General features: G+C 37.7%; 1 protein-coding gene across 2 annotated transcripts in view; it reads right to left on the minus strand.

The window, feature by feature from the left end:
* The window catches only part of adcy3a (adenylate cyclase 3a), a 31,257-nt gene extending 4,781 nt beyond the window's left edge, over window positions 1-26,476 (minus strand). Inside the window, exons 1-20 of one of the 2 annotated variants that reach the window (XM_086078352.1) lie at window positions 26,278-26,476; window positions 24,534-25,696; window positions 19,046-19,195; window positions 17,021-17,151; window positions 15,509-15,620; window positions 14,283-14,410; window positions 13,857-14,015; window positions 11,912-12,077; window positions 11,510-11,629; window positions 10,758-10,900; window positions 8,043-8,204; window positions 7,832-7,919; window positions 5,010-5,126; window positions 4,613-4,896; window positions 4,405-4,486; window positions 2,969-3,127; window positions 2,691-2,837; window positions 2,469-2,582; window positions 2,245-2,368; window positions 159-283 (exon numbers count right to left, since the gene is read on the minus strand). In XM_086078352.1, the coding sequence (XP_085934478.1) occupies window positions 159-283; window positions 2,245-2,368; window positions 2,469-2,582; window positions 2,691-2,837; window positions 2,969-3,127; window positions 4,405-4,486; window positions 4,613-4,896; window positions 5,010-5,126; window positions 7,832-7,919; window positions 8,043-8,204; window positions 10,758-10,900; window positions 11,510-11,629; window positions 11,912-12,077; window positions 13,857-14,015; window positions 14,283-14,410; window positions 15,509-15,620; window positions 17,021-17,151; window positions 19,046-19,195; window positions 24,534-25,211 (3,189 nt within the window). In that variant the 5' untranslated portion in view covers window positions 25,212-25,696; window positions 26,278-26,476. Of the gene's footprint in view, window positions 1-158; window positions 284-2,244; window positions 2,372-2,468; window positions 2,583-2,690; window positions 2,838-2,968; window positions 3,128-4,404; window positions 4,487-4,612; window positions 4,897-5,009; window positions 5,127-7,831; window positions 7,920-8,042; window positions 8,205-10,757; window positions 10,901-11,509; window positions 11,630-11,911; window positions 12,078-13,856; window positions 14,016-14,282; window positions 14,411-15,508; window positions 15,621-17,020; window positions 17,152-19,045; window positions 19,196-24,533; window positions 25,697-26,277 lie in introns of both variants that reach the window. The other variant, XM_086078351.1, reaches the window with a different exon arrangement.
* Window positions 26,477-27,498: the final 1,022 nt, after the last annotated feature.

Raw genomic sequence — 27,498 nt, forward strand, 5'->3', positions numbered from 1 at the left:
CCACTTTGGTGATGTTTTTGGTGAGGAATTAGCATTTTAACATGGCTAAAAGCACCAAAAAGTTGATTTTTTTCACATTGCTGTCCCTTTAAAGCTAAATTCAGTAACGTGTGAAAGAATAGGTGATCTTAACAAAAAGGTAGAAACTGTTGCCATACCTGAATGTTTCCCATGACCCCCGTGGACTCCATACGACTGGCAACATTGACTGTGTTTCCCCAGATGTCGTAGTGAGGTTTACGTGCACCAATCACACCTGCTAAAACTCCTCCCTTATTCAGACCTGATGGAGAGCATTAATAAAGAAGCAAAAAAAAGAAGAGGTACTGTTAAATGTCAATATTTTCCTTCATCTGTTCAGATCTGGAAGTAAATTGAACCCATTGAGGGTTCATGTACCGAGTTTGTATTCGGAATATCAGACAGCCTTTCATGTATTTTTGTTCATGGCATTATTTAATCAGTGGACTCGATAGATATGGTAGTACTTTTCAAGAATAGACTTGGGAGTGAGACAAATCAACCCTATATGAAATATCCATGTAGAATTAATAAGTGCTAAATTTAAGTATAACATTCAAGTCCTGTATCACTCTAGAATTCCTGAAGAACGCCTAAAAGGCTGGTTGACCAGATGGTTTATTTTACCCCAAAAGTTAATTCCACAAATCGATTTAGGAAATATCACTTTCCATGAAGTCATTACAGGTTAAAAACAGATGAATGCAAGGTTATTTTAGTCAACGATAGCAGACAAAAAACAAAAACTAAAATTGAAAAGACAATTTCGTTAACAAAATAAAATAAAAATGAAAATGCTTAAAAAAAAAAAAGGAAACTAATTGAAACTGCATTTTATGTTTACAAAACTAACTATAATTGTAGCAAATTTTCCTTCGTTTTAGTCTTTGGTAATTAATTTAATACATCACCTTTGGCACTGCTTTTTCCATTTAACATTAGGTAAGAAATGCGTTACTTTTCTATTTTTACCATGGTATTTTTTTAATATTTCACACAAATAATACACCTTTTTTTTAAAACAAAAACTAATAATGAAACTAACCAACCAAACTAAGCATTTTTTTTTTTTAAATAAAACTAATAAAAACTAACAGAGCCGCCCTGGAAACTAATTAAAACTAAATTTCAAAAACAAAACTCAAAACATAATCAAAACTAACTAAAATGAAAATTCCAAAACTAGTATAACCCCGGATGAATGTTGGCTTCTTTTTTTTTTCTAATGATCTAAATATGATATCATATGCTGAAAGCCTGGATAGAGGAAATTGTGATTATCATCACACTATCACATCCTGGCAGTGTTACTCCTACAAATATTATATTTACCTTATATATAATTTTACAGTGGACCTCCGCTACTTGCGGGGGAAGGAAAATAAATCAGCATATAATTGACGGCCATTGAAATGCTTAGGGGTGTGTGGGGGATTAACCCAAATAAATTCTTCAAAAAACACTGATAAAGATTCAATGAACATGCAAGGAAAATGGGGTAGTCAAATCCCCCCTCCCCCCAAAAAATTAAATAAAAAATACACCACCTAAAAATTGGTACAACGGCGTATTAGGGTCATGTATAAATATATTTTTTTAAACTCGAAAATTTGCCACTTTTTAAGCTTGCAAATTTACGAGTTTTTCCTCGCAAATTATCCACTTTATCAAGTGGCTTGATCGTTCGGGTGTGGACCTTCGCAAAGCGAGGCATCTTTGTCGCCGGCCGTACCCAACGCTTCAAAGAGCAAAGGCTTAACATCATATGGTTAATCTCTGCTAAAGCAATTACTATCTCCTTATTTGGAAACCCGACCGAAAAGTACTGGCAAAAACGTGTGTTTCTTGTAAGTTTTTGAAATTTTTTCTCACAAATCTATTTTATAAAGTGGCAATTTTGCCACTTTATAAACCCGCAAATTTGCGACTTTATAGAGTGGCAAATTTGCGAGAAAAAACGTGTACATTTGCGAGTTTTTTTAGAATATTGCCCCCAACCCTCTAAAAAATAAAATAAAATCAATCAATAAATATATATATATATATATATATATATATATATATATATATATATATACATATACGTAGCCCTATTGCGGCGTCGTAAATTTTGGAAACAAATCCATCAAAAAAAAATCCACAAATATGCAAATTCGCGGGTGTCCACCACTGTATATTAAAAATACAAATCCATATGAAAGCATGTAAAGTGTAAAGACGTACCGATTCGTAGCATGAAGTTATTGAATGACTGGTAGTTTATGTTCATGAGCGTAACCTTCATGGCTAGCGCAAAGTCCGCCAGGTCTGCCAGGTGTTGCCAGCGCTCTTTGTCTGACTGCTCCTCCTTCTGATGAACAAGGCCCAAATAGGTACACATATTTTTTGTGATAATCTGATCAGTTCCACAGGCTGAAACAACACTATTATCAAGGGACCATACTGACCTTCATACAGGTGTACCCATTGTTGACATCAGGAGTAACACCTGATGCGGCCATGTAGGTGCTTCCGATGGTCTTGATTTTTGTGATGCAGCGAAACTGAGGCTCGTCCAGCAACTGTACATATGCACGTCAAATGATTAGCTACGTCAAACAATAATTTAACTGAATCCTATGACCCAAAGGGTTTTTGAAGCCTTTTTTTTTTTTGGTAAACCAACTTACACTGTCAAAGTCTGAGATTATCTCGTTGAGGAAGCGTAAACATTCAATGCCTCCATTATTGATGCTCTCCTCTGTGTAGAAGTCAGAGAAGTTTGGGATGGACGCAAACATGACTCCGATCTCATCGTAGGACTGACTGTACAACTCCTGGCACACAGCAATAACACGAGATTGAGAATTTTTGTAATCTGCAGGACCCAATGTATCGTATACTAGCAGAGTGAAGGACCATTTGGGTTGAATAACAGACCGGTATTCTGTCGACTTCAGGCCCTCACCTCATCTCTCTTCTTAGAGCCCAGGAAGTGTCGAGCAACGTGTTCAGGAAGCATGTTGGTCACCAATGCTTCATTCCATCGCCTCATCTCATACACCTTCTCCTTTTGCTCATGAACCTCAAGCTTCCACAGGAATAACGTGCGAGCAAGCTTCTCCACCTTCAGGTAACAACAACAACTCATTACAAGCGTTGACAACTGTCAATGTCTAAATTAGCAACACAGAGTTTCCATGAAATGAGTAAAACTTTTGTTCAGTTTACTGTCTTGGAATACATTCCTTTAAAAATATCACTGTCATTCCTTAGTGGATGAATATGAGAAATAACTTCTTAAACCTTCTTATTGACAATTCCGAGTATACGTCACAAATCAAAATGGCAGTCAACTCGGTGAAAGGAAGCTCGCCGCTCATTGAAAAGTATTGGACTTTGGATTGTTGTAATTTGATTTGTGAGGATTACTTTGATTTCAAAATGTGATGAAATGTCATTTGACTACGATAACAATCTGTCTGGTTTGTAAGCTAGTCACAGACAAAAGCGATACAATACGGCGTTTGTTTTCACCATGTAAAGGAAGCATTTGCATTGTGGAAATATCAGAAATGTCCGGATGTGCGGAATTGCCAATTACATACCAAATTACTGAACTGCTGAGAATACTAGACAATGTTTTGGACGAAAGGCTTCTATTAGGGAGGAATCCTTAAATAAGATAAAAGTTACAATTTAGCATGTATGAGCTGTCCATGGTTCTGTTTTAATCTTTCTGTATGGAGTTATAGACTTTATTTGTGTGTGTGTATTTTCATAAGCGTTTAGGGTGAACATATTTTCAGTTCCAAAAAAAGAGGACACTCGGCCCGGCCTCGAAATTGTGGTACCAGTCACGGTAACACGGTGCACTCCACACCTCCTATGAGTCACGCAATGTCAACTGGACATTTTTATGAATTTATAAACGCCCCGAACGCCGAGACAGGATGTAAAAAAGTGGTCTGGGTGACCAAACGTCCTATAAGCGCACACACACATGAAAACACACACAGACAGATAGCTAGCTAGATGAACAGATATTTGTAGATGGGTATTGACAAATGGATGGATGGATAGATGGATAGATAGACAGACAGATAGATTCTATCTATCTAGCTAGCTAGTTAGATAGATAGATAGGGTTCTATCTATCTATCTAGCTAGCTAGTTAGATAGATAGATAGGGTTCTATCTATCTAGCTAGCTAAGTAGCTAGTAAGCTAGATAGATAGATTCTATTTATCTATCTAGTTAGCTATCTGACTAGGCTATCAATCCAGCTAGCTATCCATTTAGCTAGCTATCAGCTATCCAGCTAGATGGATAGATGGATGGATAGATGGATAGATAGATAGATAGATAGATAGATAGATGGATAGATAAGTAATGTCAACTTACATGTCGGGAGAAATAATAAAAGCTGACCATCATAGTGAAGATCATAATTGTCATTGTCAACTTGGATGGCACTAAATATGACCTATAAAGAAGAAAAATGATATCCAAGTATTCAAAGTTACAAAAGTTACAAGTTTGGACTTTGATGAACAAAGAAATCCAATATATAATATAATATATGTACGGTATAACATTTTCATTTTCTCACCTGTAATCCTTAAAACGCGCCATGTCATAGCGGTCAAAGATGTCCCTCCAGCTGTATATATTAACAACACCAGTAGCCACAGTGATTAGCAGCATCAGTGTGAGCTTGACCATGTGACTAACTTGAACCAGCATGGTGGTGGCCATAAGTGCTAGTACAGCAATGTAGCTATAATATTTGGGGTTGTTCAGACAGCCTTCAGAGCTAGACCAGGTGGAGGAAGAGGAGGAAGGGGACGCCACAGAGGTGCTGACTGACATTGGACCTTGAGGCAGACAGCTCAGCTGGAAGATGTACAGTAAGCAGTATTGAGATCAGTAACTCTATGATTAGCGTGCAGCTCATGATACAGCTTTCCGCTCAGATTTGGCTTTTTGGGATGTAGTACAAATCTTACCATGTCAACAATGTCAGCCATGGTAAGTATGAAGATGGCTGCCATGGCCCAGGTGTTTCGAGCCCAGCGAGTGTGGTCAATCCAAGTTGAGAAACCAACAAGCTTCTTAGGAAAAACCTAAAAATAACAACAATAACAACAAAACAGGATATTACAAATACTGTAAGAACAATAAATTGTGGAGATACAAGCACATTACAGCACATGCGCTGCGTTGTGTAACTCCTGAAAGACACTTTTGGCTAATGACATTGTAATTGGATGTACTGTAATTCTGATTCTGACAGAAGAATCTGGAACACTATTAACAGTGACTCATCTTTGCACTCAACTCAGCACACCCATTTAGTGACTGTGCTGTGAATTGCCCGAGAGGTCAGGCGATCAATTCTGCTGGATATCAAATGCATTTGAATTTCCATGGTGAGGTGGTTCGAATCAAAAGTAAACCTCTCAGCCAAATAACACATCGACATCTCCGGTGAGCGTGCTGCCACATGGAAGCTTTCAGTTAAGCATATATTTAATCAAAAATAGTAACTTTATGAAATATTTACAGTTTGGGCAAATGGCCAAACCTTTGCTTAATCAAACTTGTGAAAGCCATAACTAATGCAAACAAGCAAGAGACCTTTTATTACCATTGAGAACACTCTGATGGGGTCCATGCAATGCGACACAGACCCAAGTCTGAACAAAATTACAATCTGTCTTTATAGTTCATAGAAGTGTACCAAAAAGTCAACAGGCCTTTTTGCAAAAATAAATCTTTACAGTGGAATCGATCCCAGCTTGGAGTCCTGTTTTCCAACAATCAATAGGCACATCCCTATCCCTAAATGGTAAAAATGATAACAATGACTGAAGGCCACACTTTACTATCTCTTGTCATGTCATCAAACACATTTCTATATAAAAAATGTTTTTGCTTACGTGACAATTTCTCAAAGAGCAAAGGAAAATAACTCATGATACTGTTGGCATGTCAACATTGTATACACTGTATTTGCCTTTCATATGCGAATTAACTCATTCAAACCCCAAAACGTAATTTTTGTTTTAATAATTTGTCTTTCACGCCCAAAAACGTATTTATACGTTTTAATGTCTTGTTTATGCAGGAGCATACAGAAGGGTTTGATACAGCTTCTGACATGAAGAGGTAAGCAAGGGTAGTTATTACAAAAAAACAGCCAGCAGGTGGCAGCAGAGTATAAGAGAGCCAAGGCCATGTTGCAACAAGCTCTTTTTGCCAGTGTTTTCAACAGACTTGTGAATAATGATAAAACTTAACTATATTTTAATTCTATAATTCTAATTGCTGAAAAAACTGAAACAGACACAAATGTACTTTTTAGAAGAGACTCTAATCTTTCTTTTGGCAGGTTCCATGTTTTTATAGCAATAGAACAATATTCTGTGGGCCTTGCAAAATCTGTCAAAATCCAGTAAAACAGCCCGTAGCGAAGGGCATTGCTTCCGTGAAAATGGCTGGGAGTGTTGTTTCACACAGAACACAGCAAAGGCAGGGTATAGTATTATATTTTATTTTATGGATCAATCAGGGATGGAAAAGCTGGAGGGGGCCACAATTTTTCATCACCGTTAGATTGGGGGAAGCACTTAGGAGCATGCACTTTATAACCAGATTTATGACAAAAATGCTATTTTAAATATATGGAAAAAAGATGTGCCAGCCTGAAAATAGCGAAAATCTGCATATAATTGATGCCTATTCAAATGCACTGGGGGAGAAAAAAAAAAGTAGCCAATAAGCAGCAATTAGCGGCTATTAGCCCATGAGCTAACCGGGCTCGCAAATTAATGGCTATTGGGTTAGCTCACAGGCTAACCTAATAGCCGTTTTTTTTTTATCCCGCGTGTGGGTGAATGTTTAGCCTGCGAGCTAACAGTCCACAAATTAGCAGCTATTTGGGAGTTAGTGTGCGGAAGCCACCTTATAGTTGGTGCAAAAACTAATGGCAAACAAAAAACTTTTAACATGTTGCAAATCACAAAAGCTATTTAGTAAACATGTCCTTGAAGGCATTATTTATTTTAATTTTTTTTTACACCAACTTCTGCAAATGTATATCGGCTTCAAATATCGGTTATCGGCCTCTCTGACTACCGATAATCGGCATCGGCTCTGAAAAAAGCATTTAGGTCTATCTCTAAAAAAAAGTTATTAAAAATACTGTAATGCAAAAATAATATCGGGGAAAAAATCCACAATTGGGTGAATCCATTGATGCCGAACTGAGCATATGCAGGGGCCCTGTGTAGTAGAGGAAACATTGGAATGTGTAAATTATCTTCTTTTTTTTTGTATTTGCTGATATTTTCAAAGGCTTAATTTTTTCACAAACTACTGTTGATAGTTTTTTAAGCATTGTATTTTTTTGGTGTGTGTTTGTGTTCCAAATAAATTCCACAAACAAAAAAGACATTATATGCATCTAAGTCGATTTTTTCTGCAGCGACCCCGAATCCAGGTATTAGTGTCTGTGGTGCCAGCACCTGGTGTGACATATAAAATGTTAGATAGCAATATTGCTTGCAACGCAAAAGGTGTGAGACGCGAGTATCCAATGTGAAACCTCACACACCACTCTAATACTACCTCCAAAAGCAAAATAATGCTAGAATGATTCGGCCCTCCCGTTCCGTGTCCTGTCCATTTATGCAGAAGCAACAAGGAAAAAAGGTGAATAAATCCTGACTTCATCAGACTGTGTAGCAGGGGCTACATGATTAGATAGTTCGAGCAACGGGTACGGTCCGTATGGGAAAAAGCAAAGCATAAAAGTGTTTAATCTCACCCTGGGGAAGATGGCGGCCAATGAACAGATTGTCAGAATTAGGAGTAGGACTTCCCCCACAGCAAAAGTGATGTAGTTTGCAATCAAGCTGTTACAAAAAGACAAATCTTGTTATAATAGTAACGAGTCAACGAGCAAGAAGATACTCAGCAAATAGTTCAAATGAAGTTCATTTATTAAACCCTTAAATAGTACATACTGAAGAACTAACCTGGGATCGATGAGGGCCTCCATGGCAGCAGTGAGGAGCAGCACCACGCAGGAGCAGCAGAAAGCAGCTCCACTCTGCTTCTCCTTCTCCACCGAGTAGCGCAACTCCAAGTCGGGGTCAACAAACCTCAGGGAGAGACGGTTTGTGTGCTTCCCTTTCAGACTGACGAGGCAAGAAAACCTCAATAGTCACATCCAACATTTCAGCATGTCATTTATTCATTATTTGGTATACTAACTGTAGATAGCATCAAGCAGCAATGTACTAGGCCGTTTAATTATAAATCTTCAAAATTGCTTTCAGATGGAGGGATGCAGTTTCACAGAATTTTCATGATTATTTTTGTTGTGATTTCATATTGCTCTAAATGATCCCATTGAACAGGGGTAGGCAACCTGCGACTCTTTCATCCTTCTGTTGTGGCTCTCTGTGTCTTTGGAAAATAAATCATCAGTTTTTATTTTAGTTGGCATGATTTTCAAACGTGGACTATAAATGGAAAGATTATGGTTCTACTGTAACGGTCCCTTGAAATATGAGAAATGTGATCCCTGGTAGATAAACCACGTTAAATCCAAGAAAAGAAAAGTTTCTGAATAAAATAGAACTTTTAATGCTACATGTTGTATAATATTAAAATCAAATATGGCTCACATCGCCTCACAGATGACAGCTTACGGTGTGTGAAGATGAAGGTTACGTCTACAGGCCTGATGTGCCGACGTTGCGATTCAGGATCAAAAGTCACATAAAACATCTCAAATAAATCTTTTAATGGGCAATTACTTTAAAAATATATATATTGACATTTTTAATTAAGTGAAATAGTCCTTTTAAATTCAAGTTGGCAGCTGACTACACGTATGATAAAATGGTGACAAAACTGAAGCAGATGTCAGTTTTGGTTTGCTGCCGACGGATCATTTCTTGGGCTGGGTTAAAAAATAAATAAATAAACAAGATCAAATCGATTTTCCTTTTTGAGCTCAATATTGATTCATAAAACCATGAATCGAGTATTTAAATATCTCATCTTTCCCATAAATTCTTAAGAAAATAGAATTTTAAAGGCTGATTTTTTTATATACCTTACCGTTTTCTTGAAATTTACTGTTCACATGAATTTAAAAGTATTTTCTTAAATTTATGAAAGACCTGATTATTGCACTTTAAGACAATTCAGAATATTTTAAGGTTATATTTACAATTATTAAATTAGAATTAGGAAAATATTTTCATCATAATTCCAGTTTAATAATTGTAAATATAACCTTAAAATATTGTAGTGCTGAGGACGTGAGATCGAGTCCGATCTTTGGCCTTCCTAGGTGGATTTTGCATGTTCTCCCCGTACCTGCGTGGGTTTTCTAAGGGTGCTCCGGTTTCCTCCCACATTCCAAAGACATGCATGGCCGGTTAATTAAACACTCTTAATTGTCCATAGGTGTGTTTGTGAGTGTGGATGGTTGTTTGTCTCTGTGTGGCCTGTGATTGTCTGGCAACCAATTTGGGGTGTACCCAGCCTACTGCCCGAAGCCAGTTGGGATGGGCTCCAGCGTCCCCCGCGACCCTTGTGAGGACTAAGCGGTTAAGAAAATGGATGGATGGACTTTCATTTTATCCTTGCTGATGTCAATGTTTGTGTAACACTTAACTGATTATAACAAATGTTACTTTCATTAACCCATTCACTGCTTTGACAAGTATACTTGTCAATTCCAATTTTTTTCAATGGGGCTAGATGAGGGAGAATCTGATTATGCTCCATTCAACAAGTTTACTGATGCAAAACCACCAGTAGATGACATCATTGCCCCATTTTTTTTTACAAAATAAACACAGTTTGAGAGTCCATTGGAGTAATGGCTGCATTTTGTGCAACCTACATTTTTCTACTGTCGATTATAAAAGAACGGGACAAGGCAGAAAGGAGAGAGTCTATGCTGTCATTTGGCAGATTCAATTTATTTATAATTATTCAACATAATAATATCGTGTGGGTATTGAAAATGTTGACATTTTCTAAAATGGCTGGCAGTGAATGTTAGTAAAATAAATCCTTTGACCAGTTACTGCTCCGCAAAATTGACTTTGGAACTTAATATTTGTGGAGTTTTTATCATGTCCTTGACAGAAGAATATTGGATTGAACTGAAGTGAATCGAATCGGGGTAAATTGAAATAGAATCGAACTGAACTCTAAACGAGCAAGTTAGAATCGATACACAGCCTGAATAATTTCAATTAGGTTTTAATTTTACGAATACAAGAGGACTCAAATAGACATTGAGTATGTTATTTAAAGGTTAAGTTTAAAAGGGATATATGCACTATATGCTCTAAAAACAGTTGAGTCAAAAGTAACCCAATTATGGATCAAAACTGGACCGATCCACTTTGTGTGTCAATTTGACCCAACTTTCTGGGTTGACACAATGAAAACACTGACATCGTCATGCCGAGTCACATTGCAGTGCCCCTGGACATGACAGAGTCAGTCTGACGGAAACACACTTCATTTCACAATTTATTCTGCACTAAATATAAAATGCATTTTGACCAGAGTCAGCTGTAGTTCACTAGTCAGGACTGCTGCTATTTTACATTTTCTTCCAACATTGTTCTTTGTTCTAAAACCTTTTATTGGTCACATCGCATTTCTAACTAGGCTCTCTGGACAAGCTAAGAAATAACTTTTGAAAAATGTCCACTCACGCTTGGACCGTCTCTCGCTCCAACAGAGCCTCATTCAGCAGTTTGTTGAGCTCCTGCTCGTTCTCTTGGGCATCAATCACCCTTTCCGCCAGGTCCCGCAGGCGTAGCCTTCGGCGAGGATTTGGGAAAGAAGGGTTTACCACCTGCGGTTTCATAAATCAAAGTCATGTCATGCTGCTTTCAAACACATCACTCAAGAAAGACGAGGAAACATACAGTACAGGACAAAAGTTTGGACACACCTTCTCATTCAATGCATTTGCTTTATTTCCATGACTATGTACATTGTAGATGGTTTTTTTTGTTAAGTACGTAATTCCACATCAGTTCATACATAGTTTTGATGCCCTCAGTGAGAATCTACAAAGTAACTCGTTATAAGAATAAAGCAAATGCATTGAATAAGAAAGTGTGTCCAAATTTTGGGACTGTACTGTATAAGTTCGAGACAACATCTGATATCATGTCACCAACTTTAGCAGAGTGAATTATGCAGAATGACATATGGCTCATATTACCGGTACATGTTTTTAAATGACTCCATATTTGATTTTTACAACAACTGTACATAATTGTTTTGTCACATTTTAGTGAATTTCTAAAATTAAAGCATGTTGTTCTACAGTTGTCTTTTATTATTATTATTATTATTATTATTATTATTATTCAATAAAGGATGGGATTAGCACCGGAGGACTCGTGTTTTTTTGTTTTTTTTAAACGGTCTCATCTGTAAGATTACAAGTGTTTACCCTTGTGTCCAGTTCTTCAGGTTCCTCTGGTGTCGTGCAGGCTGTGTTCACACTACCGTTACACTCCGTGGTGTTGACCAGCACAGGAGAGTTTCCATTGGACGAAGTTACAGATAATTTCTAATGGGAAACAGGAAAGAAAAAAAAAGACAACTTTTAATTGCCAGTCAGATTTGTGTAAAATTCTAATCTAAATCTATTTTTTGAACCACTGTAATGCATCAATACACTTCCTTTGCAGAAGTATTGGAACCGTGAGGAACATCAACATTTCAGCTTTGTTTCCAGGTATTGAAATCGGCATCTCCTACCTAACTTAATATTGAGATGCAAATACATTGCTTGCAATTTGAGGTCTGAATATGAGTCAATATCATGTATGCGTGTGTAGGTTCCACTCACTACACTGTTGATGCCGTTTTTTCCACCCGGTCCTTTGGAAACGACAACTAGGTAGGTCTCGATCCCTCTCTCCCTCAAGTAGTCACAGCGCTCACCTCCATCACCTGGCTCAACTTCAAACTCCCCATGAAGACACTCCATGGTGGTTTGTGAGATGTGGACACGGCTAGTCCACATGAAAAGGGATATATGGAGAGAATAGGGTCAGAGGTCAGACACTGCTTCACTTATGAGCCACTGTGAAAAGTAACTAGGTAGACAATTCTTTTTTAAAACGACACATCATGCACACACTCCGTAATCATAACAAGCCACCAGTCAGGTTTTTAATGGCTCGCCCTGAGCTTACATATAGTATTTGCTATCCTGAACTATGACACATATTTTACCACACTTCTTTGTAGAGAACTTAGACACACACCTAATATACTACATTTGCCGGAATAGCATTTCAAGCATTAACTCATTCACTGCCAATGACGGCTATAGACGTCAAAAATTCATTTGAACTATTTCTATTAGTTTAAAAAAAATTCCCACTTTTGTCAACTCGTGTATGAAAACCTAGAATTTTTTATTATACATTTAAAACAGATATAACATTTGTGATTAATCGTGAGTTAACTACTAAAGTCATGCGATTATTACAATATCAACTTTTAATCGCCTGATGCCCCTAATTTTTTATAATTTTTTCTTTTCTTTTGTTAAATCGCATCAGGTGATTAAAATTTTGAATAATAATTAATCGCTTGACTTCAATAGCTAACTCACGATTAATCACAAATGTTATATCTGTTCATAATAAAATAAAAACATCTTAACATTACTCACCGGCATACGCTCTTCCTATGCTGCAAAAAACCCAACTTTTATTGGGATAACTTGCTCGTGACTTTTTCTTTCTACTCTCTAATGTGGGTACAACTTAACAATGTATCAGAACATGCAGAACTACACTGCCCCTAAGTGGCCAAATTATGTACAACATGAACAGCGCTCCCAATAAAAGGCACACAAAAACAAGGGCAAGAGTAAGACAGTAAAAAATAATTTAAAGAAAATCGATTTTGTGACATTTAAAATCGATTCTGAATCATACTAAGGCCATTTATACACTTAGCCGGGTTTTTTGCAAACGGGATACAATTTTCTGCGGCTTGCCCTGTCATCCACACGTCTGCGGGGATTTTTTTCATTCCAAACGAAGGTTTCTAAAAACTCCAGCCAAAGTGAAGATTTGCGTATTTCTCCGGCTCCGCGGTCGCGTCTGTCCTCAAGTTGTTAAAAAAGAAAAAGGAAAAAGGCGGCGTGGATTCGCTTCCCCAAAGGGGAGACCATGTTTGTATATATGTGTGTGGTGAGTGAGAAAAAAAGGGTTGATTAAAAAAAGGGAAGCTTTTTAAGATTTTGTATTTATCCTCTTTGTTTTCCTCTATGCTCCGTTTATGATGTACTCATTGACTGTTGACAAGTATTTTTTTTAAATTAATAAAAAAAAAAGTATTGTGTGCCCTGACGGCACTGATCGGCATATATACAGATCAGCGGCTGACAGTCCGTACTTGTGTGACGTATGGTGAAGTGACGTCAAGAGACGAGCAGTATTTGGCTAAGTACTGCCACCTAGAGGCTTGGCATGCATCTCATTGTTGGCCCAATTTGTGGAAGTGGTGTCGCCAGACGTACTCTGATTGGATAGGATTTGGGGAACTATTGCCATTGTTATGAACGTACTTAAAAACACATTAATGCGGTTAATTGTGGATGTTTTCTTTTCTACAAACGTGGTGGTGTCGACACCCAGAAGAGGGAAATATCCGTTTAAAAAAATACCCTGCTACGTGTGTACATGACCTAAATGAGAATGGCGATTTTTATGAGAATCGATTTTTTGGCACGCCCCTAATGCAAATGAATGAAATCCACCAGAGTGTGTTCTTACCCTGGTATCCCTCCAGCCTCCATCTTGTTGGCTACAGTGACATCAGTGGACCACACGTCATATTGCCAACGTTTCTGACCAAGCACTCCCCCCAAGACTGTACCGCTGTGCACTCCAACTCGCATGTCAACGTCTGTTTGGGTTTTCTCACGTACGTACCTAGCGTTTGTTAACACATACATGCAATTACATGTTAAATACTGTCACCACACCAGCATCACGGGGCAATAATAAAAGCAAATCATCACACACACAAGAAGTGATCCCTAAAACAAACACACTATCTTTCATGGCTACACAAAAATCGATATTCGTCTGTCTGAGTGATCAATTTCCCACTGAGCATGTGACAGACCACCATGACACACATGCAAATGGGGTGATTGACTTCTGGGAATTTTAAATATAGTTCTAGTGCATACTCACGAGATGGCCTCAACCATGGCGAGGCCCATCATGATGGAGCAGGCGGCATGGTCCTCCCTGTAGTCTGGCAGGCCACAAATGCAGTAGTAACAGTCTCCGAGGATCTTGATCCTCAGCTGGTGATATTTCTGACAAGTTGATTGGGGTTTTAGACAGTGAATGACACACTTTATGCTGCATGTGATTTGCCTATTGATAACTATTCAGTTTTACTCTGACGACTACTTTGACTAATCGCAAACAATTGTGCCAATTTAAAGAGGGGAAAGCAAATGCTCAATTAAAATCCACCTTTTAAAAACACAGGACTTTTTGTATGAGCGACGCAATTATAAGGAAATAAAAATCACGGGCCTAGCTTTGATATAATTTATGAGAATGTTTGCAGCTTTAAAAAAAACAGAGAATATAGTAAAAGTGAGAACAAAATATTGTAAAAATATATTTTTTTATACATGTAACAAATTATACATAAATTATAACCAGGGGTGCACATAAGTGGTGCGCCGGTGCGCTAGACAAACAAATTGAATATTGCGTTTCAACGGTTCCAGATGAAGTCTGTCACTGCGCTTTTACGCACCAGAATAATGCATCGCAATCGGTTAGCTTGACTGCAGTCAAGCTAGCCTCGATTTGAAGTGATGTTAGCCACCACAACGATTGCGTCCGATGGCCAACTTCAAAATAAAAGTTAAGCAAGGCAATAATATCCATCTAAAATAGTACTTGCCCTGCTTTTATTTTTAAATTGACCCTTGCCACGCATTGCATAGTAGCCTATGAAGAACTGTTGTGGTGCTTGGCTTAACTACGCTAACAGCTAATGCTAACATCCACCATGAGACTGTAGACAAACGAGTCGCAGGAGGGCCGCCGGCGAGACGGTTATCAACAGTCTGTAAAAAAATATCTTTATGGGGAAGCAGTCCGTGGTGCAAAATATATTGTTTTAATAAGCTGCCATTGTGTAGCCCTGGTATAATGTTGTTGTAATTAGGAAATTAAAACTTGAAAAAACCCATATTAAAATTATATATTAACGATAAACCTTGCCTACTTGTATCGTAAGTTTTAAGTTCATCCATGAAGTCGGCGGGTCTGGAAAAAAATTAAAACCAAACCATTTGAGGGCCACGCCAACACCCCTGATTATAACCTTGTTGTCAAAAAACAACAAAAACAAATGCACGTGTACATCCGTAATGATTAATAGTGAGACTCACTGCAGCTAGTTTGTCAAAACGAGCGAAGAGTTCATTGAGCAGTTTGACCAGCTCCTGCGCGCTGCATGATGATGACAGCTGCGTAAAGCCCACAATGTCTGCAAACAAAATACTGCACACACAACGAGAGATCGAGAAAAAACATTGCATTAGTATAGCTACACATTAATTTGTAGGGTGATCAATTACTGTAGACCTCATAGTGTATAGTGTCTATTAAATCAATGACAGATCATTTTAAAGACCTTTTAGTTACTTCTAACAAAAGGCAGAATAGTCACTCTGAAATAGAGAATTGAGGTCCAAAATATACCCAAACAACAAACCCTGAATTTAGGATTCATTTGTAATAAATAAATAAAAGTACAGAGAGAAAAAAAACTCACAACTCCCTCACTTTTAGTCTTTGTTCAAAATAAATAAAGAATATTCATTTATTTTTACATTTGACAGTACTTACAATCATAAAATCCAACTATCATGTGTTACCATTTTAAAGTGGAAGTCAACCTTAAACATTTCTTGACAATAATGTTATATGTGACCTCACTAGTCTAAACATGACATTCTGATTAATATTACATTTTTGGGAATATGAGTTATGAAGCAAAATCCAGCCGTTTTTTGTCCATCTCAGGGGGCGGCCATTTTGCCACTTGCTGTCAGCTGAAGATGACATCAATGTTGCTCAGAGCTCAGGCAACAACCAATCAGAGCTCAGCTTCAGACAACAGGTGAGCTGTGATTGGTTGTTGCCAAACGTAATGTCATCTTCAGTCCACAGCAAGTGGCAAAATGGCCGCCCACTGAGATGGATAAAAACGACTGGATTTTGCTGCATAACTCATATTCCACTAATTCAATATAAACCAGAAAACCATATTAAGACTAGTAGGGCTGCATAGAACATATCATTGTCAAAACATTTTTTATTTTTTTTGCAGACTTCTGAAAGATTGATTTACGACATTTCAACTGAACATACAGATGTGACAGATGGAATGATAGTGCTCAGTACCGGTACTTACCTCACTTGCTCCCAAAAACGTATAAATGTGTTCTATTTTAAATGTCCCAAAGACATATTTATACTTTTTTTTTTAAATGCTGGAACATACAGAAGGCTTTGATGCAGCTTCTCAACTGCAGAGAACAGTTGAGGAAATTGTAGTTATTACACAAACGGCCAGCAGGTGGCAACAGAGCAAAGGAGATGAACCAGGGCCATGTTGAAAAAAAAAAAAACTAAATTACTCACAATTCTAAATAGATTTGTGAATAATGATGGAACTTGGCTATGTTTTCATGCTAATTGCTGCAAAACGGAAACAAATGGAAATATATTTTTTTTTCCTGATGAAAGAAGAGACTTTACTCTTTTGGTAGGTTCCATGTTTTTAAAACAATAGAACATAATATTCTGTGGGCCTTGCAAATAGTAAAAAGTAAAGTAAGTAAAAGTAAAGTCTTGAATTAGATTTAGAATAGAACCTTTAAAAGTTGCTTGGTTACCTGACATTTTCATGTCTGTACATGTACATGGTGTTAAACTGTTGCATCTCTTTTTGACTGGGCTCCTTCTTCATGTCCTGCAGCATCTCATCAGCTATGTGTTTGGGGAGGATGGATAGCAGCAGGCGTTCCTACGCAAGAATAAACAAGCAATTAACTCACCTTCAGAGGCTGCATCATCAATATTGATTAACTCATTTAATGCCATTGACAGCTATAGACGTCAAAAATTCATTTGAACTATTTCTATTAGTTTAACTTTTTTTTCCATTTTTTAACATTTTAACAAGAGTATGAACACCTAGAATTTTTTTTGTACATTTAGAACAGATATAAAATTTGTGATTAATCGTGAGTTAACTAGTGAAGTCATGCGATTAATTACGATTGCAAATTGTAATCGCCTGATGCCCTTAATTTTTAATAATCCTATCTTTTTTATATATATATATATATATATATATATATATATTTTTTTAATTATTTAATTTTTATATAATATTTTTTTTCTTTTAAAGAAAAGATTATTAAAAAATTAGGGGCGTCCGGCAATTACAATTTTTAATTGTAATTAATCGCACGACTTCACTAGTTAACTCACGATTAATCAAAAATTTTATATCTGTTCTAATACATTTAAAAAAAATCTAAGTTTTCATACTCTTGTTAACAAAAGTAGAAAAACATTTTAACTAATAGAAATAGTTCAAATTATTTTTTATGTCTATAGCTGTCAATGGCAGTAAATGAGTTAATTTGAAATAAATAATGTTGGTGCATCACATCTATATTTCCTTAATGATTTGGGAATTAATGAATCAATTTATCAAGCAACAATCGTAATGATAAAAATGTGAATCCTAATTTCGACAAGTGTAGGTTGCTTAGATGAAGAAGTTATATAAACATTGCATGTTGGTTGAAGTCTGCATTCAGTGGAAAGTAATTTAAGACGATCCAATCTAAAAGCCCGGTTTGAATCACTTTTTCGTGTGGCAGATAAGAAACAATTAACTGATCAGGTTGACTTTGTGATTACATGTATATCATCTCAGGAGGCCAATTGTCATGGTAACAAGACTCTCCACTCCTTGATTGGTTGGTGGCCCTCATCTGCCAGCAGCCTCAGCATCCCATTGTGAAGATGATGTACTGTAATTAAGTCTGATACAAGTTGACAGAACTACCGCATCCCTCTAAACGACTCGAGTCTCAGTCAAGCTCATTTTTAGGTTTACGTCGTCGGGCAAATTATTCTGACAGACATAGCAAACGTTACAAACACATCCAAATGAGATTGAGGATGTTGGTTAGCTAGATAGCATATTTATTTATGAAACACTGTAGCACAAAACCTCAGTAATCCCATGCTCTCTATTTTCCTTAATTTTGTATTTTTTTTTTGCAATCAGAGCAAAATACAAGTAACAATGCGAAACATCTAAAAGTTCCTCAAATCAAGTCAAGAGATGACAATTGGATTGAAATGCCTTTTGAAATGTTCATTAGGCAAAATAAATAAATACATTCACAACAACAATATGTTCTATGCGCCCCACTAGTCTAAACACAGCATTCTGTTTTTTTAAAAATCCACCCATTTTTATCCATTTCAGTGGGCGGCCATTTTGTCACTTGCTGTCGGCTGAAAATGACAACACAGTTGCTCGGGACTCAGGCGACGACCAATCACGGCTCACCTGTTTTATGAGTTTGGTCATGTGACCTTCCCAGCTGAGCCGTGATTGATCATTACCTGAGCACTGAGCAACTGTGATGTCATTTTCAGTCGACAGCAAGTGGCAAAATGGCTGCCCCCCTCAGATGAATAAAAACAGGTGGATTTTGCTGCTTAATTAATATTCCATAAGCACAGTATTAATCAGAATGCCATATTCAGACTAATGAAGGCACATACAACATATTATTGTAAATATGCATATTTTGGGGTTCACTTCCCCTATAAAGTAGTTAATGTAATAAAATGTTATTTAAACAGACATATTGTATTATCTGCCCTCCGACCTGTTGTTGGCTTTGCTCCTCCAGGTTGAGTTTGACTTCAAGAGATTGTCTTGCCTCAAGAAAAGCCTTTCTGTGCTTCCGGTCTGCCATGTAATATGACATGATGCCCACGGTGATAGCACAAATATAGATCACAATGTTGGCCAGGAGCTGGGAAAAAAAACAACAGGAGCACAGTTCTGTGAATGTTCTGTAAGCCACCTCTGACAAAATTGCATTGACAGGTCACCAAACCTGCAGCTTTTTTTCCTCCAGTATGGTATATAACACTGTATATTTAATTGACAGTTTTTATGTATTTGCCTTTATATATATATATATATATATGATTATGTTCTAAAAGTCCATAAGGTCAAATGTTCCTAACATGTAAATATAAATGGGCACCATATCGTTGACAACATTTAGTGCGATTGACTCCATGATTGCCTTCGACCAGACTCCCGTATGCAAAACAATGTGAAAATGATTCTACTCATGATGTTTGTTACTTAGCAGGAATTAAAAACGCTAGTTGTTGTGGGGAAAAATAGTTGCCAGTGGGGTCGGAAAAATTGTTAAAAATATAGTAACCAAATTGCTGAATTGGGATCACTGACTACTTTTATGCCTGCAGCCATGTTATCAGTGCAAGGAAAGCTGTACACAACGGGGGCTTTTAAATACAGAAGCAAATGAAAATAAATCAATTTATATGAGCAAATTGTCTAAACAAATTAATAAACAGATAAAATCGATTAATCGCCCTGGCACCTCAACACCATTCCGAATGTCTTTTTTTTTTTTTTTTTAACACACACGCATTCACTCGTTTTGAAATGGGTACGTTTTCTCAAACGTTTCCAAAACACACCAAAACACAACATTAGGGCCCGACCGATATGCATTTTTTTAGGCCGATGCAGATGCCGATTTTTTGGGCAGAAAAAAATACACAGCATTTGTGTGTGAATATTCGTTATTTGAAGGAAAAACAGTTGATGCTAACTTCGTGTTAGCATTTGAATGGGATCCTCCCTTCGCTTTTAGCATTAGCACTAGGCTAGCAATGTTTTCAAAAACAAACATGTTTTGTATTTAACTACAGGAGGATCATTTGTTTACATTTTTTGCGCATGCGCGATGGTTGAGTGGCAGAAAACATGGCTGGCTGTATAGACACAGCGTATACAAAGAAAGTTAGCGGGCGAAATCGCCACTAGTTAAGCACTTAAACGGCCGAAGGGCGGAGGAGGTTTACGGAGAAGCTTAATGTACCGGTTTCCTGGCCACACATCTGCTTTGGGGACATTTACTCTTATTTAATACAAAGTCCTGTGCAAAGCTGGGTAATTATTCTTCATTTAAGTGTTCTTTGTGGTGCCAATGTATTGCATTACAGTTAAGTTTGTGGAAGAACGTCACTCCAAAACCATCCCCCCCAACACACTCAACAATCATGAGTTCCATGGGGGAATTATGTCAACAAGCAGCACACCTTATTCTTTATTTATTTTTGGAAATGCAGTGACTTTAGTACAGTGACACTTGTCTTGTGATGTGAGAATTTCAATGGCATCTGGTCTCTAGTTAACAATTAAATATCACAATTCTTCTTTTCAAATCCAGTCTTGGACAAACATGCAGTCATGTTACGTAGCATTAGCATACTAGCATTGTAGCACATTTAATACAGCTGTCAGGATAGGACTTAACAACTCTAGCTACTGCGTACACAAGTGCGGTCGGCAGGTATCAAAACAGAGATGCAGAATGCAATATTTATTCGGATAAGATAAACAATATGTGGACACTCATGTGAAAAACTAGGCACAAAAATATATTTTGTCTCGTTTATAGGAATCCATAACACAATTCTGATACTCGTTGCCTTTTGATCCTCCGTTCGTAACGCTGGACGGCTTTTTCTTTAGCCTTCTCATTTACCGATCCAGGATAGCCCACTTCAAGACGAGGAACAAGTCAGGGTGGTTGTCGATCGCACTTTGTAACACCTGAATAAGATCGCAAAACAATATGACCCAGCGGATTTTATAATGCACAAACTCGATGTATAATTTCTTTAAATACTTTCTAAATAACAAATATAGTCACAAGTACTTACCGGCAATAAAGTGAGCCTCCGCATCAGTCCAGGCTTTGATCATCAAGTTATACCCTCCCGGCTCGCAGCCATTTCTTTCATTTTTCGCGGCCCCTTTCGGTGGGAATGCGATTAAAAAAAATTTTTTTTATCAGGCCCCCGACGGGCCGTACAATTGATGGCACAACAAGAATGAACCATCTGCTTCTCTTTATCCTCCTCCAAATGTGCAAAACCATTGAACTCCATGTAAAACACGTTGTTTCTTGCCACACATATGCGAAACATAAACAATACGTCACACAGGATCCTCCTATACAGTGGATGTAATTCTTGTTGTCGTGTGTTTAGTTTTACAGTTAACTCTAACTGGGGTGTCATTAAACAGCTTAAAGGATGCTTGGAGACAAAAGAATAACCAGAAAAACACATGCTACACACTTGCTAGTTGCTAATGCTACGCAAGCAAAATGGTGCATTCAGGGTACTTCCACAGCGTCGGAAACGAATCGGCCCTTTGAGCCAAATGGCCGATTAGTTGTTTTGGCTAATGTTTGAAGGGAAATAATCAGCCGATTATAATCGGAGGTCGATTAATCGGTCGGGCCCTACACAACATCTGCCAGTGAGAGAGCAATAAACAATCCAGGGACATCAATGCTCAATGAGGACATGACTTTGGTGGACATAACAGCGATGCTATATCAGGGTCACGAAGAGTGTTTCAAACAATAATAAAATCATTTGGAATTTCCAAATTCAGATTTCCCTACAACTTCGAACTAAACAGCCGTGGCAGCAAATATTCATCTAATAATCATCGTTATCGCTAAAGGCGGACAAGGAGCAGCAAATTATGTGCAAGGGGAGATATTGCTAAGCTAATGTGAAAGAGTGCTTAGGTTGCACAGTACACTTGTCAGAAGTCTGGCTGGAACTACATTCAAGCAAGTGAAAGGCATTGGAACAAAACAATAATAGGGCTTGTAGTAGAATGCAATTTTCAAAGGCTGCAATTTGTGAATGAAACATGAAAAGGTAAAGGAAGTGACCATAGAGCTGTTCATATAATTGGTGTAATCTGATTTATGACCGACTTATGTTTACGCCACACTCGTTTGGCGAAATTTTGTGAAGTTGTCAAGTGTTTGGTACGTTAACAACTCGAACTGAAGTAGATAAATTGTCTTTCATATTCATTCATGGTTCATTTGCTTTTATTTTAGCGTCAGCTTAACCTTTAAGACCAAAACATTTATGAATTGTAATTTGTTTATGGTATTCATTTATTGATTGTGTTGTTTAAAAAAATATATGAGAAAATAAAAAATGATCGCATCTTAAATCGCAATCACACATTTTTAAGACAAATTCATCAATTAATGCCAGTTTGCATGTTTTGCACTTCAGAATCCTTCTCTGTTCTAAAGTTAAACAAACGCAAAATAACAAAGTATTGTAAAGTTGTCAAAAAGTTCTGCCTGTGATTCTTTTAAACTTGAAGGCCCGCTCCAAAAAGTTATTCGTTTTATTATGTCGTTTTTAACATGAATCAGTAGATTTTTTTTCTCTCCCTAATATCGGCAGCGGCCCAAAAAAAAAAAAAATCCCTATTATTTACTATGAAAAAGCTATGTTTCAAAAGGTTGTACACGTTGAGTCACAACAGCAGTAAAACAGGACTAAAAATACATCTACAACATTTGTTTAGCGTGTCATTATTTGCATGATCAGCTCAGACTGGTTTTCATTTTCTTATGCCCACAGTTTGTGCAATAAAACCAACGGTTCCATGACGGGAAGAGCGCTATTGTGCTATGACTTTTTTTTAAAGCATATGAAAAAAGGAAGAAGAAAAAAAGGCACAGGGTGGTTTTACTTTTTACTGATGCTGTAAGGGATAAAATGTTGATTATGACATTTACTTAACCAAGTACAGTTTGTTTGATCATGGCCGGGGAACTTTGTTCGACCATATTTGTTTGTTATATATTATCTGTTGCTCTACCTTATATAAATGTCCTCAAAAAGCAAAATTGTTTTAAATTTTTCTTTTGCTGAGACGCTTAGAGACTTTGGCTTCGGTTTTAAAATCTAAGTATTTAAGTTGGAAATATAATATTTTAGTTTATATTTTCAACAAATATAATAATACAAACAATAATGAAATGAGTGACAAGTTATTTTTCTCAGCTGGCTCGCTCAATGATGACAATATAAAGTTAACATAGCTGAGTAAATACTGAATATTGTGTCGATTAGTTGGGCTGCATAGAACATATTATTGTGAAGGATTTTTTTTTTTGGTTGACTTCCACTTTAAATGACAATGTGACGTCCCATTTTTTGTTTTAAATTGTTTTAACATAAAAATACAATTATCCCTGTATGCCAAAATGAAACAATTTCTGTAATTACCAAATAAACAGACATAATTAAAAAAAAAAAACAGTAAGAAGAAGACTTTTAATGGAGGAGCTCTAGTTCCTCCCCTTTTCATTTCCTAAATAAAAGTTAATGAGCAATAATAGAATCATGTATGATTTAATAGTGTTATTTTTATTTTTAACCTGACCAGTAAAAAAAAAAAAAAAAAAACGTATCTTGGGGGCTAGAACAGATTACCGGTAATTGCGTTTCCATTCTTTTCAATAGGAAACATTGTCTCGATTTATGAACGTTTCAGGTTACGGGCTCACAGAACCAATTAAGTTCATAACTTGAGATTCCACTGTACTGTAGATACATCAGAATGTTTTTGTTTGTTTGTTTGTTATTAGCCTCTTGTAAAAAAGAAGCTGAGAAAGTGATGTAAACATGTAATTTTAGCTTAAAGCTACTGAACGCAAAAAATAAATCAATTTTGAATCGCTACTGCCACCTGTTGACGAACAATGAAACTGCACACACCCTTCTTCACATACACAATGCGCATTTGACGTCACATCCGCAGACAGAGGGCGGGAAATTTGAACCCGAAACTCGTCTGAAAACTATTGGCCAAAAGCTTGCAGTTATTGCAGGTATTAATCTACTCATTAGAAGATGTCATAAATGGTCAAATAAAAAGGCTTTTGTAAAGACATTTTGTGGCAAATTGTTACAGAGAGCAGCTTGAATAATAATTTAGTGAATGTGTTGCTATTGTTGTAGGTTGACACTTATGACCTAAAATAGCCTTCTGGCTAATTCTGGCATATTTACTGAAATGTTTACTAATATGTACTATTGTACTGTCCCTGATATAAATAAAATTGTAAATATAGCACTGTAGGTATTTGGACAATGTACCTGTGCCAATTGTGCCATATTTTTTGAAGCATGTGAAAGTTTACACTTCAATAACATCATTTTTGATTCTCCATTGTGCATTACTGACAATGTTCATCCCTTGCCAAGTCTCACCTGCCTGCCAAGTGCTGCCCCCTGGATGTCCTCCTGTAGCTGCTGGGCGATGGTGACACCCAAAACTAGGGTGTGAACCCCGCAGGTGACAGCCGTGATAAGCACGATGGGAGTCAACCTCAAAGGCAGAGTCAGGAAAAAGGAGAAGCTGAAGAAAGCCTGCCAACCCACTGTGTCACTTGCCTGGTGAAAGTGGGCATAATTCAAACCCAGGTAGCAAAATATTTGGGCTGCTATGAGCACCCACAGGGCGTAGGGTACCACCCGCCTCGAGATGCGGTCTGGCAGCAGCCCGAAGCGGCAAAGCAGGTAGAGGATGATGTCTGCTAGCAGCCCGACGGACGCCACGAGGACAGACGCCAGCTTGTCACTGGTGTAGACAACCGCACACATGACAATGATGTAGCTGTCGAAGAGAGCCGCAAACACAACCAGCACCAGTAAGGTTTCGTGTCTTTGACGCCTGAAGTAGGTCTGGTAAAGGTTCTCCAGGGACTCTGGCGCAAAGGTGAGGCGCATGAAACGGGGCAGGCAAAGGCAGCATCCTGAGCTCCTCACCGTGATTTCGTGTGTTCGGCCGACTGCCTGCCCGGGGTCGGACGGCAGAGTCACCGAACAGTCCGCGGAATACTCGGCAGAGTACTCAGGCTCTGAGAAGGCTCGGTTCCGAGGCATCATGGAGGTTAAGTGTTGGAGCTTCCTGTTTGCTCTACTGATGGTTTTCACACAGCCGCTAATCAAATTCTTGGATGCTTCATCAGCTCGCCACTACATCCTCTTTGAGTCCGCACGTGTACGAAATCCTTTCCGTATGATGATTGTCTTATAGGACTGACGCTAAAGACATCAGCTTACCTTGCTGCATTTGTGCCCACTCCATCGAATGCTGCTGTTTGGCTCAGTCCTGTGTCATATCCACAAATTGGGCACGCCTCTTCAGCAACATGATCCAGAGATTGTCTTTTTCCCCCCCTCATTCAACATCAGCAACGTGACTGGCCTCATTTCCATAGTGGCTCTCCACAGTAATGCACCCAGTCTGAGTGGTTGAATTGAAGTTGACATCCCCTGGGCAGATGTTTGCATGAGCTCCCGCGACCATCATTCCACTGGCATGGACAGTATTTTGCATGATGACCTTCCATAGTCACACCTCACATGTCCTGAATAAATAAGAAGACATGAAGAGAGGATTTTCACAATCAAACACTCTAACTCATCACAATCAGGATAGATGGTCTAAAAGTATGATATTGTTAAAGAGGTTCTGTTCCTGGATATGTATCAATACAACTGATAGTGAACATTTTGGGCTATGTACTGAGGACAAAACAGCAATAAAACATTGGTCGTTTTTGTCATCATTCAAGGTCCAGGCCCTGTGCTGTGGGCCTACCTGACTGACTGACTGACTACATGTTGCGCGGAGCCATTCGGGCAGTTCGTAAATACACTTCCACTTTCTTCAAACGTTGAGCATCAGCACTAATCTGCGTCCATTTGACCTTACTCGTGTTTTACAAAGGATGGCATCTAGCTTTGCCGTCTAGAAATCATATTTCCTCTCATGGGAGTTTAAGAATGTATAAACTATTTATATGGGATGTTTATTGTACGTGGTGCTTTGCCGCCCAGAGTTAGTATTTCATTAAGCTCATTTTAATTCCCTTGCTACGCTGAAAGCTGATATTTTGTGACCATTCTTCCAGATGTCGTGAAATTCTTCACTGATGCATTTACCTACCTTCCGTGGAGCCAGATTTCGGGTGCTATCGTAGACGTGGGTGTCATCGCCAAGAATCACAATATCCCTATTTAATATCCCCTTTTAGCCCCAGTCTACAGAGAATAAACAAGGAGAGTCAAGAAAGTAGCCTCGGCATAAATTTGGCGTGTGCGTGAGTGTTTTTTTTTTCCTCTCTCGTTGGGTGTTTTCCGCAGAAGATACAGCTTCGTCACTAACTGCAAACATCACGAACATAATTTCCGGTCCTTCATGTTCAAATAAAATTTGTTCTAAATAAAATTAAGCAAGAAATTTAAGACACATTACAAAAAGTAGTTCAGTAATTATGACAAATGTGTGCAAAAGTGTGAAAAGTGATAGTGATCATACTGGTCAGCTGTTTTAGAGTTACAGTTGAAAGGAAAAGTAACCAGAATCAAAGCCAACGCCATGAAACAAATTAATTTATATTCAAAATTAATTTCAGGATTGATCACTTTGAATATTTTAACGAAACCAAATTGAAATGTTTGCCAATATGATATTATTTAAACAAAGTTTGGATTACGTAGAGCTCTTGTTTTGAAGGAAGAAACACTTTACTTCCGTAATAGTTCTGACAGTTTCTTGCGAACTTTACACACAAATCTCCACATTTTCTCTTTTAGTATCCCCGCCCACTTAAACACATTGCTGAACAAGTACTGTGCTGTATCTATTTTATTTGTATTTTTTGTTTTTATTTTGGGGGGATGCTGCAAGACAATGTGTGGATATATTTAGGGATGTGGGCACAATATTCCTTATATCATGATACACATTATTTGTTTTCTGCAAATTCATGTGGAAGTGAATGAGAGTGTGGATGAAGGATGATACAGATCTAAAATTCCCACCCATTACAGAAAAGTGAAATATAGCCTACCATTATTTTTTCTTAAAAAAAAAAACATAAATAGGGCTAAACCTCCACTTTTCAGCAAATACAAAAACAACAAATCACTAACGGGATTGTTCACAAACCAAAACATCACTGAGAAGATTAAATTTGGTGGCAATTTGTTTGCCAACAAGCCTGCTGTCGTGGTGTCTCCGATCCAGGGCCTGCATACAGAATATAATACCTGTGTATAGAGTACAGAAGAGTCAGTATCACAAGTATACCACATCGATTCCACCCATTTTCTACAATGCATTGCAAATTCTTCCTTGAAAATTCACGCAAGCACATGGCGAACA

Source organism: Leptonotus elevatus, chromosome 6 (genome assembly GCF_054856555.1).
Source record: "Leptonotus elevatus isolate MCC_2025b chromosome 6, RoL_Lele_1.0, whole genome shotgun sequence".
Classification (NCBI taxonomy): domain Eukaryota; kingdom Metazoa; phylum Chordata; class Actinopteri; order Syngnathiformes; family Syngnathidae; genus Leptonotus; species Leptonotus elevatus.